This window comes from Neltuma alba, unplaced genomic scaffold (assembly GCF_004799145.2).
Source record: "Neltuma alba isolate B1F8T4 unplaced genomic scaffold, ASM479914v2 tig00011367_pilon, whole genome shotgun sequence".
NCBI classification, from domain to species: domain Eukaryota; kingdom Viridiplantae; phylum Streptophyta; class Magnoliopsida; order Fabales; family Fabaceae; genus Neltuma; species Neltuma alba.
In genome coordinates this window covers 173,227-191,011 of record NW_021636064.1, presented here as the reverse complement: position 1 = coordinate 191,011, position 17,785 = coordinate 173,227, and the positions used below count along the sequence as shown (strand labels likewise).

General features: G+C 33.0%; 1 protein-coding gene across 5 annotated transcripts; it reads right to left on the bottom strand.

Annotated features, from left to right (window-relative positions):
- Window positions 1-6,914: 6,914 nt before the first annotated feature.
- LOC114712517 (isoprenylcysteine alpha-carbonyl methylesterase ICME) lies at window positions 6,915-16,518 on the bottom strand. 5 transcript variants are annotated; one of them, XM_028897067.1, is made up of 11 exons: window positions 15,951-16,516; window positions 15,078-15,154; window positions 12,704-12,773; window positions 12,507-12,587; window positions 11,822-11,896; window positions 11,157-11,258; window positions 10,927-11,067; window positions 9,161-9,226; window positions 8,870-9,013; window positions 8,377-8,467; window positions 6,915-7,421 (listed from the first exon to the last, which is right to left on the bottom strand). In XM_028897067.1, exons 1-11 carry the CDS (start codon window positions 16,223-16,225, stop codon window positions 7,260-7,262), a joined length of 1,284 nt encoding a protein of 427 aa, XP_028752900.1. In that variant the 5' UTR covers window positions 16,226-16,516; the 3' UTR covers window positions 6,915-7,259. The 5 variants fall into 5 exon arrangements, with proteins under 5 accessions (XP_028752900.1, XP_028752901.1, XP_028752902.1 ...); XM_028897068.1 differs by lacking the exon at window positions 9,161-9,226 and having other exon boundaries at window positions 15,951-16,518; XM_028897069.1 differs by lacking the exon at window positions 12,704-12,773 and having other exon boundaries at window positions 15,078-15,149; window positions 15,951-16,515.
- Between the last annotated feature and the right edge of the window lie 1,267 nt (window positions 16,519-17,785).

Below are 17,785 nucleotides of genomic sequence, written 5' to 3'. Positions count from 1 at the left end.
TTTACCATGTCATACAAGGCTGATATAAGACAATGAGCATGCATGATAATTTGTATTTGGATTTCATTACTTTTATATGAAGTACTAACCCCAAGGCGAATGAATCAAAGGCCACGGATGTATATTACTAAAATAAAGAATATTTTCATCAAGTGCAATAATAGTAATATATACTATTAGCATAATGCTCCAAGTGCAATAATATTATTTGCGTCTCCTTTTATGAGGAACTACAAACATATGCTTTTAAGACACTGAAAAATATAATAATCAAATATGAGTCTATATGCAGCTTATATTATGGTATTTTGGAGTCCTCTTATCAGTATGTAGGAAATAATTTTTTATTTCTCAGTAAAGAAATGAACTATATAACCTTTATTATAAATTTGTTTTTGTTTAATAGTGATAATTGTTATTTGTGCTTCTCCTAGAGAAGTAGACCATAAAATGACATCTAGCTCATTATTTGACAATATAGCTAACACATTTATAAATTTCATATACCTTATGCTTTGTATCATATGCCATGTAAAATTTTTGAATTCCATTATGTCTTTTCTAATAACTTGGGCTGTTATATAATAGATCAACTAATGCAAAATGTTAAAAAGAGGACTATTCTATTATGTAATAACTAATCTGCTAGTTTAATAAAATGTTTAAAAGTTTGCTATGGAATAACTAATGCAATTTCAGTAAATCTATAAAATAGAAGAAAGGGAAACAGAGTTAACTTAACACAAGCATTGATAAAAATAAAAGAAAAGAAAGCATGATTAATAGAGATAATAAAGAGTGTATAGGTATATAACAGTTCACATCTTCAATCAGAAAGGAAATGTAGACAGACAAGTTGGGTTAGTCAGAATCGAGCTTCCATCTATGAATTGTATATTTTTTGGGACCATACAAAATGAGTCTAAAATGAGTGATGTGATTTGTGCATGAGAGGGGTTGCAAAGAGATGAGAAGTAAGCAAGTTACAAGTCTTAGAAGAATCAAGAGAGAGTGTGAGATTAGAGCTCAGCAACAGGGTAAGGAGAACAAGTACACAATAATAAAATCAAGGAGATGACAATGATACCTGAAGAAGATGTGGCCGATTGGATGGACGGCTACCACTAGACCAATGACGGGGATGGCTGTTTTGGCGTGGGAAAGGTTGAGGACTGATGGGAACAGGGCAGGTGAGAGGGCAGTGAGGGGAATGAATTTTTTTTCAGTGAAAATCTCTCCATTTGTGGAGTGAAACTTTGAGAGGAAAATGGGGCATGGGACCCACTCTATTTTTTCCCCCACTTTTCCTTTCTCTCCCATTTTCTTTCCCATCAAAGCAGGGAAAAACTCCATTCATCTCCCATTCTCCACTCCACTTTTCCTTCCTCTCCCATTTTCTCTCAATCAAAGCAGAGCAAAAAAGTTATTGTCCTCACAGGCTTTTACTATTGTGGAGTGGTTAAAGCAAACTCTTCAGGCTCTTGTTCGAGTTGGTCATGTTAAGAGAATCATTTATTTGTTGAATGTTTTATGGGGAAAAAGAAATTTCATCATACATCAAGCAGGGAGAGTTTCACTACAAGATATGCCCAAAGAAACCAAGGGCTATATCACCTTATATGAACTGACTCTTTAAAATCTCATAATTTTTGTTTCTCAGGTAAGTAATTCTTCATAAATACAAGAAACAAAGGATACAACATTGTTAGATTATTATTTGTTTTCAGGGATCTTCGATTCAAGCTTTCCTTTGGCAAAGTAAAAATCACAAGAGTCAAATATTTCTCTGCGTTTGTTCTTTTATAACTGATGAACATGTCGTCCTTTGTTGAATTTTAAGGACAAAATTTCTTTAGGTGGGGAAAATTATAACATCCTTATTTTTTTTTATCCCTAGAATTTACTTAAATTTATAAATAAATATCTTTTAGTATCAAGTTAACAAAGATTAAAATATAGGAAAATTTTTGAATTAATCATGACTCTTTGTGTGTGTGAATGTGTGTGTATGCAAGATATAATAGAAATAAATAAATATAACATAGTATAGAAGTCCCACATCAACTAAATACTCTGAAGTAGCTTTAGGAGCCTATATATAAGAGGTAGTGGGTAGAGTTTGGAATAAGTACACAATTTTTACATAAATTTGAGGCAGTCTTACAAAAATGCCGGTTTTGAGTTTGTTAACTGTTGGATCAAACTAAAATTTGGTCAGCCTATTTGGGACATCCAAATCGTCAATTTTAATGGTTGGATCGCCAATCCAATCTTTCAGTTACAAGTTATTATGTACATTTTTAATTTATATTTTTTAGATTTGGCAGATAGAGTCCTGAATAATAAAGTATCATTTTTAAATCTGTTCACCCTTATCGAGCCATAATTTGAAGAATAAAATTATGGTAGATATTATACTCATCAGTCGTAAAAGAACAAACGCAGAGAAATATTTGGGAGATATTATACTCATCAGTCTTATATTTAGGACCGGAGGAGTATAATATTTTTAATGGTTAATTAATAGTTGACAAACTTATATATGAATCACATTTTATTTAGTATTTTGGTGGGCAAAAAGTATTTTATTTAATATTTTAATTATATAATAAAAGGGCATTTTAGGACAAAATGTGTTTATGACGCTCCATAGTGAGACATACATGTGTGTGTGTTAGACCATCAATATACACAGCAAGTGCATTATATTTAAAATTGCAGTGAGTATAAAAATTTCGTTGGTTCCTTTATAGATTGTACATTAACATGTGTAGCTTATCTTTATTAGATAGGCTGATATCTAAGAATAAATCTTTCACTGCAAAGAATAACCTCATTTTTCTTTTCCAAAAGGTATAATTAACACTATTAAATATCACTTTCCTATATGGTATTTTCTAATTCCATATATATGTGTTTTTCTAAGTTCAAGTAATGAACAATCTCTCATATTAGACACTTTTTTAATAAGTTTTATGAACTCAATCACAATTTTTAATTCTTATTTTTAATGCTTCATATTAAATGGGATCTTAGAGACCGAACATATAGGTTCAAGGAGATAGAAATTAATGAACTCATATTATTTGCAATCTCTCTATCCATTAATTAACGATTTTTTTTACCAGCACATTAATTAACGATTTACATTTCCAGCTGATTAGTTTTAACATGCTAGCCATGTTTTTATGTTCAAAACCATGTTTGAAGTCTTTACTGTTTCATTCATAAAACCTTCCTTAGAAAAATAAATTCAAGCTTCACTTACTCATTGTGGTTATGAAAATTGGTTTAAATATTATTTCAAATTCACCTCTAGCTACCTATGTTATATCTGACAATAACAACTTACTTTACTTAGTCTTCTACTTTCTTATCTTTCCCACTTTTGTTTGTATTTCTCTTTTACGATGGTATTTTTATTTCTCTTTAGACGTACCAATTGACTTGACTTTGCTCAATGAATTTCTCTTATCTAACTAATCAAATAAATTTACTCCCCCAACAACTTATCGCCTTGTCAGAAAAAATAAATATGACGAATTAAAATGGACTTTACCAGCGACTTATCAATAAAGTCCCGCAAGCTTTCATATAAACTGGGCACTTGCAACTGCAAACCAGTATAAGCATGAGATTCACCTAGTTTTGATTCTCAAACCTAGTCCTTGCGCATTGTTTTCTTCTCAAGAATAAAGGAAGTTTGTAATGAAAGAATTCCCAAAAGAGTCACTCATATATAAATAATGTAATTCTGTTTGGGCATCCAAAACTCATCTCTTTTGGACCATTCAGATCTGATATGAATATATGGTCTATATTTTATCTTTTTAATTAATTATTTTTTATATAAAGAAATTATTTTTCTTAAAAAAGTGATATTTAAGAGATTATTTTTATTTAGATTCTATATCATTAAAACAATTATTTAAAAAAATAATAAATAAATAAATTAAATTTGGACCATCCAAATCTTATCCAATCCATCCAAATAGGATGAGTACCTAAACTTGTTCCGCCACTTTTGCGTTTTTCATTTTAATTTATTGGTAATATGTCATTCTTAATTAATGCTTAGCATGTTAACCTAAAAGCTGTTTATGTTAAGTTGTCTTTGTAATCATTTTAAAGTACAGTGTCAACCATATGACTAGCATGTTACCCATATATATGTTATATAACTTGTTTTTCACTTCTAGTTTGTGCTTAACATGTTAAATCATTACAGCAAAATAGTTAATATTAATTTGATAGTTATTTTTGCGAAATCTAATTTTGGAGCAGCAAATTTTTTCCTTCATTTTCTAGCATTGTGAATACGATAAACAAGGTTTGTAGAACTCCTTAAGCAAAAAAACCAGAACGCCAAATGACTGAACTGAAGCAATGACATCGTTTTCAAAATCAAAGACCAATTCTTTTGGAAGAAAGAAGCATAAATTCCATCTAGTTTTGGAGAGATATTTTTTGGGTCAAACAAAATAAACAGCCCTTTCAATTTCTTCATGCGTTAGACCTGGCATGAGAAAATTGCCTTCATTTTCATCAATCTCAGGAACAAAATTTTTTCGTAGTTCTTGTAGTATGAGATGACCATTGTGAGAAGGGGAAAAGGTGAAAAACAGAACAAATGAGACCAAGTCATATTAAGAAGCTCTATCTGATCTTCTATCTAGTTCTCATTAGAATGCCTCAAGAATGTAATGAAATTATGAGCCTTCTTTTTTGGTTACCATAACATGAAAAAATTTTGTGATTCGTTCACCCGTTACCTTCCATTTAAGCTTTGCTCTTTATTGTCAATAACTACTTTTATAATCATATAAAAATTCTGGAAAGTGTATGACATTTTCTAACTAAGAATAGAGAGAATTACAGTGAGATTCCATGAAAGAAACATAACTACTAATAATTCCTAATAACAAGTTAGAAATTGTCATTTTCTACTTTAAAACTTATTATTACTGGCTACTTAGGTTATTATTAAAATTTTTTAGTAATTATATTTTTCCTCTAGGGCTTGATTACAATTCTCTCATGAGCAAAACTATAGTTAACGTTAAAGAACAAATTAAGTATAGAAATAAATTACGATTGGTAGTGCTAGCTAGGATAACCTTCATTGGTTTAGACCCTAGTTAGGCTTGACAAACGTGTAAGGCATTAACAAGATAGAGCCATGAGGTACCAGGGAATCCAAAATATAAGGTATTTGGAAAATCATTAATGCTTATTTGTTATAATTTTTTTATAATTAATGCTTCAATATAATTGTTTTTGTATTTTTATCTCTCTTTCACAATTTCATTTTATACGGGTAAAATTGAAAAAAAAAGGTCACTTTAAAACAGATTTAATAAGTTAACTTTTATATTTTTATACTAATAAATTAGTTAAAGTGATTTATACTGTGAATAGTAAACTAAATTATCTAGATGGAATATTTTCAGGTTTGCCGAGGGTCGGCGTCAGAAATTCTCAAATATTAATGACAATGATTTTTCTTTGGAAAATTGACACATATATCCCCAAAAAAAAAGAGCATAAATGACAGTAAAGACCATAAATTTGTGCAAGGAAATTTTAATCACAGGTGCTGAGAAAGAAAATAGTGGGTCCACCAGTTTTTATTTAGTGCTAATATAGGTCCAAATAAAATTTAATATTTACAAATTTGACTTACAGATACCAAGGAATTTGATATTTCTCACCCATTTATTTTTCATTTTTTGACCTTGACCTTTTAGACATTCCTTAAGAAGAAAATTACCTATAGGTCATAACTAAGAAAATGAATTTTTTTTTTCCTTTAAAGAAAAGGACCAAGATCCTTGGAATAATTCCAAAACTTGGAATTCCTTGTTTATAATGAATTTCATTTATGCGCACTATTGGTAATTTCACCTTAAATTATTTAGGGTGCATTGGCGGATTCGGTTAAATTGAGAACTAATCCAAACATTGGGTTTTGTCGTTTATTAGATAAATGTTGTTCAGTTCATGTTAGCATGACTCCGAACAGATTCGATTCACGATGGCCCGGGGGGGGGGGGGGGAGGAATTGATTCGATTCATGTTAATTAGGTGTTTTTGTGAGAAAAAAAAATTGTTGTTATTACAATTTCTAATATTTATATTTAAGCCTTTATCCACTTTTAGAGATAATTTTAATTTTAATTGTAGAAGAGCAAAATCTTATTTCCGTTCTCTCAAGTGACACGTTAAAAAAATAAGGCTCTAATGAATTTGATTTCGAGACTCAAAGTTAAATCTATCTATTGTATCTCTATTTGAAGTGACAGGAGTAAAAATGAAGTGATGATAAAGATTTGAGTTTGAAAACTTGTAACAACAATCATAATAATTAAAATCTAGGTTTATTTTTGAACTTTTTTTAGGCACACTAAACGCCCTAAAATGAGAAATGGCACAACGTTGCCTCTCATATATTTTTTTAAAAAAAAGTAATATTGTCCCAGCACTAAATGCCTGTTAATTTGACCATTAGTTTATTGAGAAAGTTATTTTTAAAAAAAGCCCATAAAATTGCAAATCAGTATATCCTGTAAGAAAGTTAATACAAATTAAGCCTCAAAATTACAAATAAATGCCAACAGACCAATGTGATTTCTTACCCATATTAACTAAAAAAAAAATTAAAACATCATTTTAACAACTTCTTTAACCAGCCATCAGGGTAATTATCAAATCATCATTGCGCGCAACAATATTAGTAAATAAATAAATAAAAGATATTATATTTCCTTCAATAATTTCTTATTAAAACATCAATACTTTAATTTAGCTAGCAAGAGTCTAATTTGATCACTAGAGAAAAGGTCCAAGATAGTCGTTGAAGCCAAAATGACGGTGGAAGACGTGTTCACTGACTAAGGAATGCAATTTTGAAGGTGTTTACATGGAATTGATACGATTTATAAACCATAATGAATAACATGGTTCCATGTACATTTTATACTTTATATGGAATAGAACTGACTTGATATCGATTGGGGGGGGGGGGGATTGACTTGATATTGATGATTATATCTATTCTATCTAGAACCCCAGCTCAGATTCAAAACTAGATTACACGACTCTTGACAAAAAATATATCAGATTATGTGGAAGATGGAGTGAATAAATAGGCAAATCGGAGGAATATATTAAGAACAGTAATGCATCTAAATAGAACAAGCAAGGGAGGGGGAGGAACTAAACTACCTACACATGAAGGAAACCTGAGAAATGCGAAAAGGTTAGAAGGGGCTGATCTTGCTGGCTAGCTTTATTAACACCTCAGGGACAAGGCGTCTTCTTGGTGGAGCTGTCGCATCCTTTGCAAGAGCTTCATCGTCACCAGCATGTATGATATAAACCATGTGTTCAAATAGGTCGTCTTTACCACCTCGCAATGGATCCTGTTCATGATCAAGAAGCGAGACATTGTTGGAAAAAGCAGAGTTAAACAGAGTTACTCCATGTACAAGCATGAAGTTAGTTAGGTTAGTTTCGGATGCTGGCAAAATTCAGAATACATAAGCAATATAGTTGGTTACAAGCTATATATACTCCCATGTACTCATGGAAGTGCAATACAACATGATTGATTCTTTCCATTATACATCTCTGTATCAGTATAATCCAAGTTTGAGAAGGTAAAAGAGAGACATACACAGGGATTCTTTAATGTTTATGTGTTTATTTGCTTCGTTGAATATAGAGATTTAGCAGGCTATATGCAACACGAGTGGAAGAAAACACTTGCATCAGTCCAATAAATGGTTCTAAATAAAATAAAAGGTCGATACAATCTTTAGTTCTTGAAATTTAACTTTGTTCTGGTTTTTGTTCCTAAAATTCGAAACCATATTTAACTTATACGGACTAATTTTTATAGACAGAGAAAATTTTAATGATAAAAAACACTAGTTTTAAATTTCAGAGGTTAAAGATTGTATTGACCTAAAATAAAAGACTAGACTGATCTTTAAAATTAACTAACGCTCATTCCTTCACTAGGAGATAATTGTGATATTCACAAAAGCATGATTTTGCTCTAATCTCAAGTGCTAAAACAATGCTATGAAATCTTTCAAAGATCATATACTCTAAGCATGTCTCGAAAATTCAAGCCAAATATTCCAACTCATTGCATTATCAAGGTTAGGCATTGAAATTAATGCGGCCTGTATCAGGACAAAAGGAGCTCAGTTCCAAGTTTACCAGCCAATTCAATATAGTTTTTCACAATTGGTGACACTAGTATTTCCTAAATGTTGGAGATTGCAATATACAACATTTTTAAGCCAGTATATTCAGTCTACAAATAGTAAAATTATAAGCTGAAAAAAAATGACACTACTCAGCACTTACTTGGACAAACAAATCTGTATGTGTTTTTCCATCATATAGAACTAGCTCAGTTCTTGCACCCACCTTCGTTAGAGCATCGGCAAACTTTTTACTGAAAAGTGTAAACAATGTACTTGTCAAAATCTGAAAGCGATAAATAAAGCCACCAACAGTTGTATGAGAAAATAAATAAATAAAGCCACGGACAGTTTGACGAAAATAAGTAATAGTTTAGCAAGATTAAATATAGAATTTAAGCTTCCATATAAAGAATACAACATTTAGTGTTTTGACCAGAGGCATATCAGATATAATAGAAAGTGGGGGAAAAAAAAGCAACCGGAAGCGCCACTGAAGTTACTTACTGTAATGATATTAAGAGTTAGTGAGGCTTTATAATAGCACAAATAGATATATTGTAAGAATATCCTCAAGATACTTCAAAATTTTCCTTCAACAAAGCCATAATATAATAAATGCTTTAAACACAGAATTTCTAAGGCTACATATTAACCTGGATTCTGATGGTATGGAACGATCATCACTTCCATGAAACAGAATAATAGGAGGCAAGAGAAGAGTGGCATCTTTAAAGCTCGAGTCCAGAACTTTGACTTCTGGGGAAAACTTTCTCAACGATTGTTCACCTTCCATAATGCTGCAATGAAACTCAGTCTTGTAAGGAATCAACACCAACATTTTTTTTTTTTTTAAATTTTCAGGCTTTTTATGGGGTGGAGAGGGTAGGGTAAGCATGAGGGGGCAAAACCAGGTAACTACAATTAAAAATTTTTAGGGAAGAAACCTTAAAAAAGTGGAACGATATAAGCCACGTTGATGAAAGTGATCTACTAAATCCAATAAGTTGTACCTGCAAACATATAATAAGGTTAATAGAGGTGCACTTGATCATGTATAAACTAATTGATCAATGAGCACAAGCAGAGCATATTTATTTATTGCCATGCTTTCTCCACACCAGCAAACATGCAACCACATTCTTGCTACAAAGTTGGAAACTATGGATACATATATAGTAGCCTTGAAGCTCTGGCCAAAATTATTCTTCTTTGAAACAGAAGAATTGGACTTCAGACCATGGAAAGGCTCCTGTCATAGGTTTTGATTCCGTAGAAGAAGACGATGACAGAAATGTGCTGCGGTGGGTGAAAACTCCAGCATGTACTCACTAACACTAAGATTGATTTTCCCAAAGTAGCAGAAGAGGATCCGAGGGGGTGGATTCTCAAGGCAGCGAAATATTTTAAGTACTACGAAACTCCAGATGATTTAAAGGTTGATGTGCAATCAATGCATCATGAAGGAGATGCGTTAGATCTCTTTGCATGGCTAGTTGCTGGTCGTATAGTTTTGTACTGGGAGGAGTTGTTTCAAGCACTAACAAACCTTTATGGCCCAATGGAATATCAAAATCCTGATGAGTTCTTAGTGGTATAAAGCAAACTGGTACTTCGCCAGAATGCTGTCAGAAATTTGTAAAAAAGTTAAAGTGCAAATTTGTCCTAGAATTTTCTTCTCAGGAGCGTTGAGTACCAGAAACATTTTTTTAGGTGCAAATTTTCCCCAAAAGTTTAAATTAGTTGCAGTTTTGCCCCTACTGTTAAAAAAACTAATGTTGACTGTTAAAATAGTAATATTAACTGTTAACATTTTTTCTTTAATGGTAGGGGGCAAAATGGCTACGAATTTAAACTTCCAAAACAAATTTGCACTTAAAAGAACTTCTTGGCACCCAGCGCTCCTGAGCGAAAACTTCCAAGCTAAATTTGCATCTTAACCCTTTGTAAAAAGATCTGCTAGAGTTAAAAACTGGACAGAGCATGTTTATTAGGAGTTTTCCCTAGTAGATTGAAGAAGGAACAGAAGTCTGATGTTGGAATTTGAAAGCCACGTATCATTTATAAAGAAATGATTATGGCTTTAGAATTTGAGGTCATAGCCCAGAATGCGCGTCCACCTAAAGTCCCATTTCTCTATTGTCATATGTTTGGGTATGTAACCTGTGGTTTACTTAAATCAGGGAATTAGTATGATGACATTATCACTTAGAAAACATTGCCAGCCTGAAAATATGCAATGATGAGCAAAGTACCTTAGCAAGTAACATAACAGTAATCTCCACTAAACTACAGCCATTTAAGGTACACTGCAGACATGCTATAACCACTAATTATAATCACTTGAGCTCAGAAGGCAATTAGAGGATCCAATCAGCCATCATAAGATGTTATCTTTATTTTCAACCATTAAAACTCATAGGCTTTCCTTGGGATTTTTTCATCCACTTTCATAATTTAATGCCTGTGTCCTCAGAGGAAAATGAGTAACATAACATTTAACGGACAGTTTAACAATTGGCAACAGGATAAACCACAAGGCAATAACCCTCTTAAGCTCCAATCTTATAATACTGTCACAGACAAAATCTGCCAATAAAACAATGATTTTGCCAAAGACATATTAATTGACATGAGGTTACCAACATGGAACTCCATAATAGACAATCAAGATTAGTGACGATCATATTCTCATAAAGCAACAATGTTTTACCCTCCAGATAATCCAAAATAAGCTTTTATCTGGGAGATGCTCCAAGAAACACTTTCTCCATTTCCAGATTCTCTGATTGCTTGGTCCAATAAAGCACAAGCAGAAATATGAGCACCAGCAGACTGCCCCATTAAATAAATCCTATAACAAATTTATCAATTAAAAAAAAAAATCAATCTTTTAGTTGAATGTGAAGCGAGGAAGTGGAATAACATATAACAGCATGTCACCTATTAGGGTCACCTCCATAATCAGCTACATTGTCCACAATGAAAGAAATTCCTTGCGAAACATCTTTGACCATATCACTGATGGTTCCCTGGGGAAAATTTCTGCATTCTCAGATTATTAGTCTCTTAGGCACCAAATATTGCAGACTTGATAAATTAAATCTCATAACTTTGCTCATTATCACCCCTTAAGCCATAGTAATACCTAAGGAAAGCTCCCTTACCCTGGAGACAACCTTATTATATTATAAACTATATTTAATTGTTTAAAATATCAATTATGTATATAATTATCATAAAAATAATGTTACACTTTTCATTTTTGAATCAAGATTAAATATATAATTCCAGTACAAATTGAATATCTGCCCCATGTAACAGCAACGATAGATCTAATATCTTGCAAAATTTAAGGTAGTCTTTTAGACATTACTTTCAGTAAGTAAAATGGAGTTTATTAAGGTTTAAACTAAACAATTGTATAAACACATCATGAGGCAAACATCCCTGTAGTTATGATTAGTCCAGAGAGCTAGATTTAAATGTCCTAAAAATAGACTGCATGGTACACAAACATTTTTTTCATTAGAACATCACGTGAAGTCTATCTATAGGTAAATGAAATGTCAATCTTACATTTCTTGAATAGAATTGAGACCACGTACCTGTAATCAATGCTTGCCACTATAATGTCTCTTTCTGCCAACTGCAGTCCCAAAAAGGAACCCCAGGCTTTATACCTAAATCATAATGAAAAACGGAAAAACTTAACTTCTAACGTTGCCATGCTTCACACTAATTATTTTCTGCATACGAATGTGATGACCAATTCAAATTTAAAGCTTCGTAAACAAGCCCTACAATTTAGCGTCTGTTTTTAAAATTTAATTTCAAAACTACTGGTTATGATCTATGATTAAAGCAGCAATAAAAAGTGGCAGGTTAAATTAAGCTTCCTCGTATTTACAAAAGTTCATATTACATTTCCACTCATGCTCATGCTCAATGCAAATATTCAGATATAATCAGTTGAAGCACAAGCAACACTGTTTGCCATATCAAAAGTTACACTTCCAAGTGAGAAGATCTGACCATGGTCCAGATTTCCAGTTTAGTTTTGGGTAGAAATCTTTTGGTTTTCAAGCTCAGGAACTTTGAATGTTGACAAAAAGCCAGGGCTACCACCCCGCCGATCTCCAACCATTAGGAAGCCCTTCCATTATTAATCTTTAACGGGGAATTTATCATAGAACAGACATTTAATGATGTGAAAAGAGGGAGGCAAAAGGGCAGGAGAGGGGGAGAATGAGGGGGAGATAGAAATAATCATGTCTATCTCAAATCACTCACCCAATAATCCATGCTCCACCAGTTACAAATATCAAAACTGGTTTAGGTTCACAAATATTAGCAGGTAAATACAGATCCATCCTGCAAAACCACCATTTGAAACCAGAATACTAGTCATTCAATAAACAACATGATTAACATCACAGGATATAGAGAAAATATCTTGAAAAATATAATAAATGTTTAACTAAATTTACCTATTTCTCGGCATATTTCCATAAATAACACTTCGCTTTACTCGCTTTGAGAAAAAATAGTGATATGCAACTGCAGGGATTTTTTTTTTTTTTTTGGGGACAAAAAAGGAAGTAAGTATTACATTCTACTAATGTACAAATATCACCACTTACAAGTTTCAACCATACGTGAGACACTTTCTAACATGGTGAATTACCACCCCTTTCCAAGAAGGAGAAATCATAGATTGCAGTATAGAAGGAGAACCACATGTCAGGATGGCCAACACAAGAATCAATACAAAATAAAGTAAAATATCACTGACTATTTTAAGTGAATCAGGAGATAATAAAAATGAAGTTTTAAAACCCAACGAAACTGAAGATGCTACACCATTTAGATAAAGGCATACATAGATAGTTGTTACTCTCATTAAAATAAGAAGGAATAAGTTTAGTAAAAAAGTGCCAAAGAAGCAAGGTTTAGAAACAAAGAAACCAGCATTATGGTTTAAAGCTTATGCTGGCCAAATAAAGGCAATTGAGAAATTTTGTTTTGAAAGTATCATGATTGAACTTCTTGGTTTACAAAATGGCTCTAAGATAACATGCCTGTTGGACTACCAAATATATCAATCTAGCAAGGGACTCCCATGAGGCTGCAGGAAATCCTGATGCCAAACAAATAGCAAGAGAAATTTTCCATAAAAGTTGCGTTAATATTGCATGATAGATTATTCCTAAGGCAGCAAAACTGAATGTTAGACCAGAAAATGAATTCATCTGACTGAGGACTCCCTTAAAAACCCTATGCCTACCAAAACACCCGTCCACCTATTCATATCACAGACTTTTCACAAAAAGATCTTTTACTAATTACTACACAATATTTTAACCTGATCCTTCAATCAGATTACCCAATGTAAACCTTTATCTGGGCTCATCTTCTAACAATCAATATCATGACTGGGCATGTCTCATGTCTGGTTATGGACATGACTTAGAACTTGCTATCATGAACACTGAAGAAAATAGGAATCAATGACAACTGAAAATCATGGAAAGAAATAAAACTTACAAATTAACTAAAATTAAACAAAGAATGAACCCATGAACAATATTTTGAAAATACGAAGGAAATTCTGTTCCTATTGCAGCATTAAGCAGCACTGAGCCACTGACTCTTTTCAGCAGAAAACTCAAGAGGTTCTGCTACATAATTTTATTCCTTTTTCATATCCTTTGCAAATATGTGTGAAATGCTTGAAAAAGATTATATGAAGCACAAAAACATCAATAAAGGAGTCATCCTTAAAAAGGGTCAAAGCACAAGTGCACAATGAAACACTTCAAATAACAATTGGACAGATTAAATTTGGTGAAGGCACCGTACCTCTGTCCAAGCTTCTAAGTACTCAGATGTTCATGAAAAATTAAGGGTCTATTCTTCACTTTTCAAAATTCAAAATTTCTAAAAGGGATCTGTTCAATATGAACAGTGAATTCATTGTTATTGATAGCGCATAGGAAACTTGGATATGCTCTTTATGAACAGTGAATTCATTTTTATTGATAGCGCATAGAAAACTTGTAGCACCAAAGGCTCCAAGCTATAGTGCATGTATAACATAATGTTGCCCAAGCTACATGAAAATCTAGTGTACAATAAATTTTTTCAGCGTAACTTTCATCATAAGATATCATTTCATCTTCATCAAATACAATATCATCATAATGCTCATCGTTAAGTTATCCCTCACTTTCCTATTCAAACTTTCAGGTTTCTCTTTGTCCACCAATCACACAAGAGCATTGAGGAGAGGAAACCATGGTTCTTGTCTCCTTGAAACTCAAGGAAGGACACAGAGGTACAAGCCTATAACAGATCGTGTTCAAGGAAGGTTGTCTAAATCATTACTTATTGGTTGTGCAAGAATCAATCAAGTGAATCTCTTGCAGTAGTCTTACAAAATCACTCGGATTACAGCTGTTGTTGCCTTTATATGTAGTGCCTGTAACACAAACTAAAACTACGAAAAACATTCCTGGAGTGTGGCTATGATGAGACCCATACGTAAGTTGCAAAGCTTCACATAGAGATGGGGCCAAGAGCTGTAGTATTGAGCTATCAGCTGTAGCACGAACTATAACACATTACCTACAACTGTGTGCATTCACATCAACTTGATAAAGGAAGCAGATTTTGACATCACTTATCAATCATGGGGACAAGAAGGAAGATTATACAACTTATCTACTATGAGCAGTGAACACAGTTCCACATTCTAATTTTAATTTGAGGACCCAGCCTAGCATTTCATATTCATTCAAATCTACTAGACTTGACAGAAATGGTAACAAAGAAACAAAAAAACACAAATAACACAACACGTACCTTGTAGAAAACCCGGCATCAGTAGCAAGGCATAACATCCAAGGGCAAGTAACTGTGTAATCCAGCTGTAACCTACCCTACATAAAGTATCGATGGTAAATTTGATGAACGCTAGTTGCAAACATGGATGAAATCAATGTCCTAACAGAAGGATCCTAATTGCTTTAGTTTAATAGAAATTTTGCTGTAAAGGAGCTTATGACAATTAGCATGCTAAAATAAAATTCTAATCCAGTAAAGTGCGGAATGCAGTCTGGGAGGAACATGAAACACAAAATCATCGCAGACTACCTAAACAAACAAAAGATTGTTGGAAATTCAACAGTTTGTGTTAGGGGAAAAAATTACAACCATTGGGGTGACGATTCATAAACGCATTAAAACTTAATTTTACTCATCAACCTATTCCACTTACACTCTGCGGAGTTACAGCTCTCTTGTGTTTAACTAACTCTAACTTCATCAAAATCTATCATCGTAGGAGAACTCTGTCTCGACTCCCAAAACCATAGTTGACGTGAACAAATCACGTAGCTCTGATGACGTTAGTTCTGAATTCACTGCTTAAAAAAGGGGAGAGAAAGAAAAGAAAAGAAGAAGAAGCTCAGATTTTCTTCTGCTGCGTGGAATTCAAAGTACGAGAGGAAGGGCCCGCATCACACCAAACGATTATTTATGCTTCATGAAAAATCTCTTTTTTTTAAACCTGATTTCTCATATTTACATAAATAACCATCCTTTACTGCGTTAGCGAACTGTCAACACATACTTCTGTTTCCCCCCCCCCCCCCAAGCACAACGTAAATTTATATAATTCGCAGCTTCAAGCGATGTAGATTCTACTTCCAGCAAGTAATCAATAAAATCAAGTACCCCAAATATTGCAAAAGCGTGAAAGCCAGCCTAGAAATCAAATACGTCTCAGCAGCAAAGTGATTAATGTTTTCTTTGCACGACCGTTGCCGAGTAAGCCGACGCCGAGGCCGGGGGCCATTTTTGCCGGGGACTATCGCGTGCCTCTCACACAAGCTATCGCGGCCACTTTCTCGAATGAGCTCTCCAGAATCAACACCGAACATAGCTCCGCCACCGCCAACCACGGAAACCACTCGGCGGTGGTCATTTATAGTCGTCGTCGACGGGGCCATGCCGGACGAGCCGGCAGCTAAACGGCAGGAATATTGATTGGGATCTGGGAGATGATAAGAAGGCCTCGGTTTGAGTGCCTCTAATGGAGAGGGAATGTGGGATGCACTAGGAGCCTATAGTGGATTGCTTTCGTTGTTAAAAAATGCATTAAAACAGCGGCACTACAATACACAGAGAGAGAAAGAGACTCTTCGGAAGCTCAGAGAAAGTAAAAATGGAGTTTGGATCCAAGACGGCATTGGTGACAACAATGAGAGGTGGCCATTTGCCATGGCAGTTACTTAGGATTCGATTCCTTGTCCCCGTGTAACGAACCTAAGCAGTGACACGAATTTATCGTCGTCCTCTATTGTAGATTCTTTTTATACTTCTTTGTCCATTGTCAAATTACTTTTTCCTCAACGATTCTACGGGCAGATTCTATAGGGCGTCATATCATGTATCAGTAAAAATAGTTGAAATTATTAAATTTATTATAAAATTTAAGTGAAATTTTATATTATTCGTATCAACATCATATTAATTTTTACTTTCTATCATTATTTATATTAAATACTATAAACATATAAAAAAAAGTTTAATACTCCTTCAATCTTAAATATAAGATTTTGTGTTATAAGTTATATTATAAAATGAATTTTATATTTAGAGACAGAGGAATACTTTTTTTTTTTAAACTACTAAATGCTTTGTAGTTTGAGTGTATTAGCAGCAATATCAAATATAACATCCGCGTCAGACTTTGTTGTTTGGCCACTATACGTCAGATCTTATACGTTAGTCATTTTTTAAACAATTTAATGACTTTTGCATATCAGCGACTTCATTAAAAGGGAAGCTTTAATTAACTTTTTTAAAAAAAAAAAACACTCTTATTTACAACTTGTTAGGACTTTTCCTTCAAAATGCATGCTTTCAAATAAAATTCACACTTGAAAAATCATTTTATCGTAAGACCATTTTGTTAATTTAACTAACACTTTATTAGCTCTAATGAGGTAATTTATTCAAGGTTAAAAAAAAAGAAGAAGAGGTAATTAATTAAACTTTAAAGTCCCTAGAAGAAAATATTGCAAATTACATATTTCAAACGGCTACCTTGCCCCGGAAAAAGTGAGACCATAAAGGCCATATCTAATTGGGAGTTTATATATATATATATATTGCCAACATAATATATAATATAATTAGACCATAATAGGATAAGAATTGTCCCTCCGATAGTAATGACGTTCACGCTTGTATCACCCGCGATTAAGCAATCACTTTTCCAAACAATTTTTTTGTTAAACTGATCTTTGTATATAAAAATCCATCCAACAAATAATATTACACTAATTGACTTTAATCTTCACAAAAAAGTTGAAGTAAAAATTACTTTTAGCAATGTTCATCTAAATAAACCAACAAAAATGTGTTAATATTGCCTTTACTTATTGAAATTTGGCTTCTTCTTAGTTTTGTCCCTGAAATTTAAAATCAGCATTTTTGTCCAAAAACTTTTTTTTGTCAAGTGTAAAGTATCATTGTCTATAGTAAAAGCTAATCTCTTCACATTG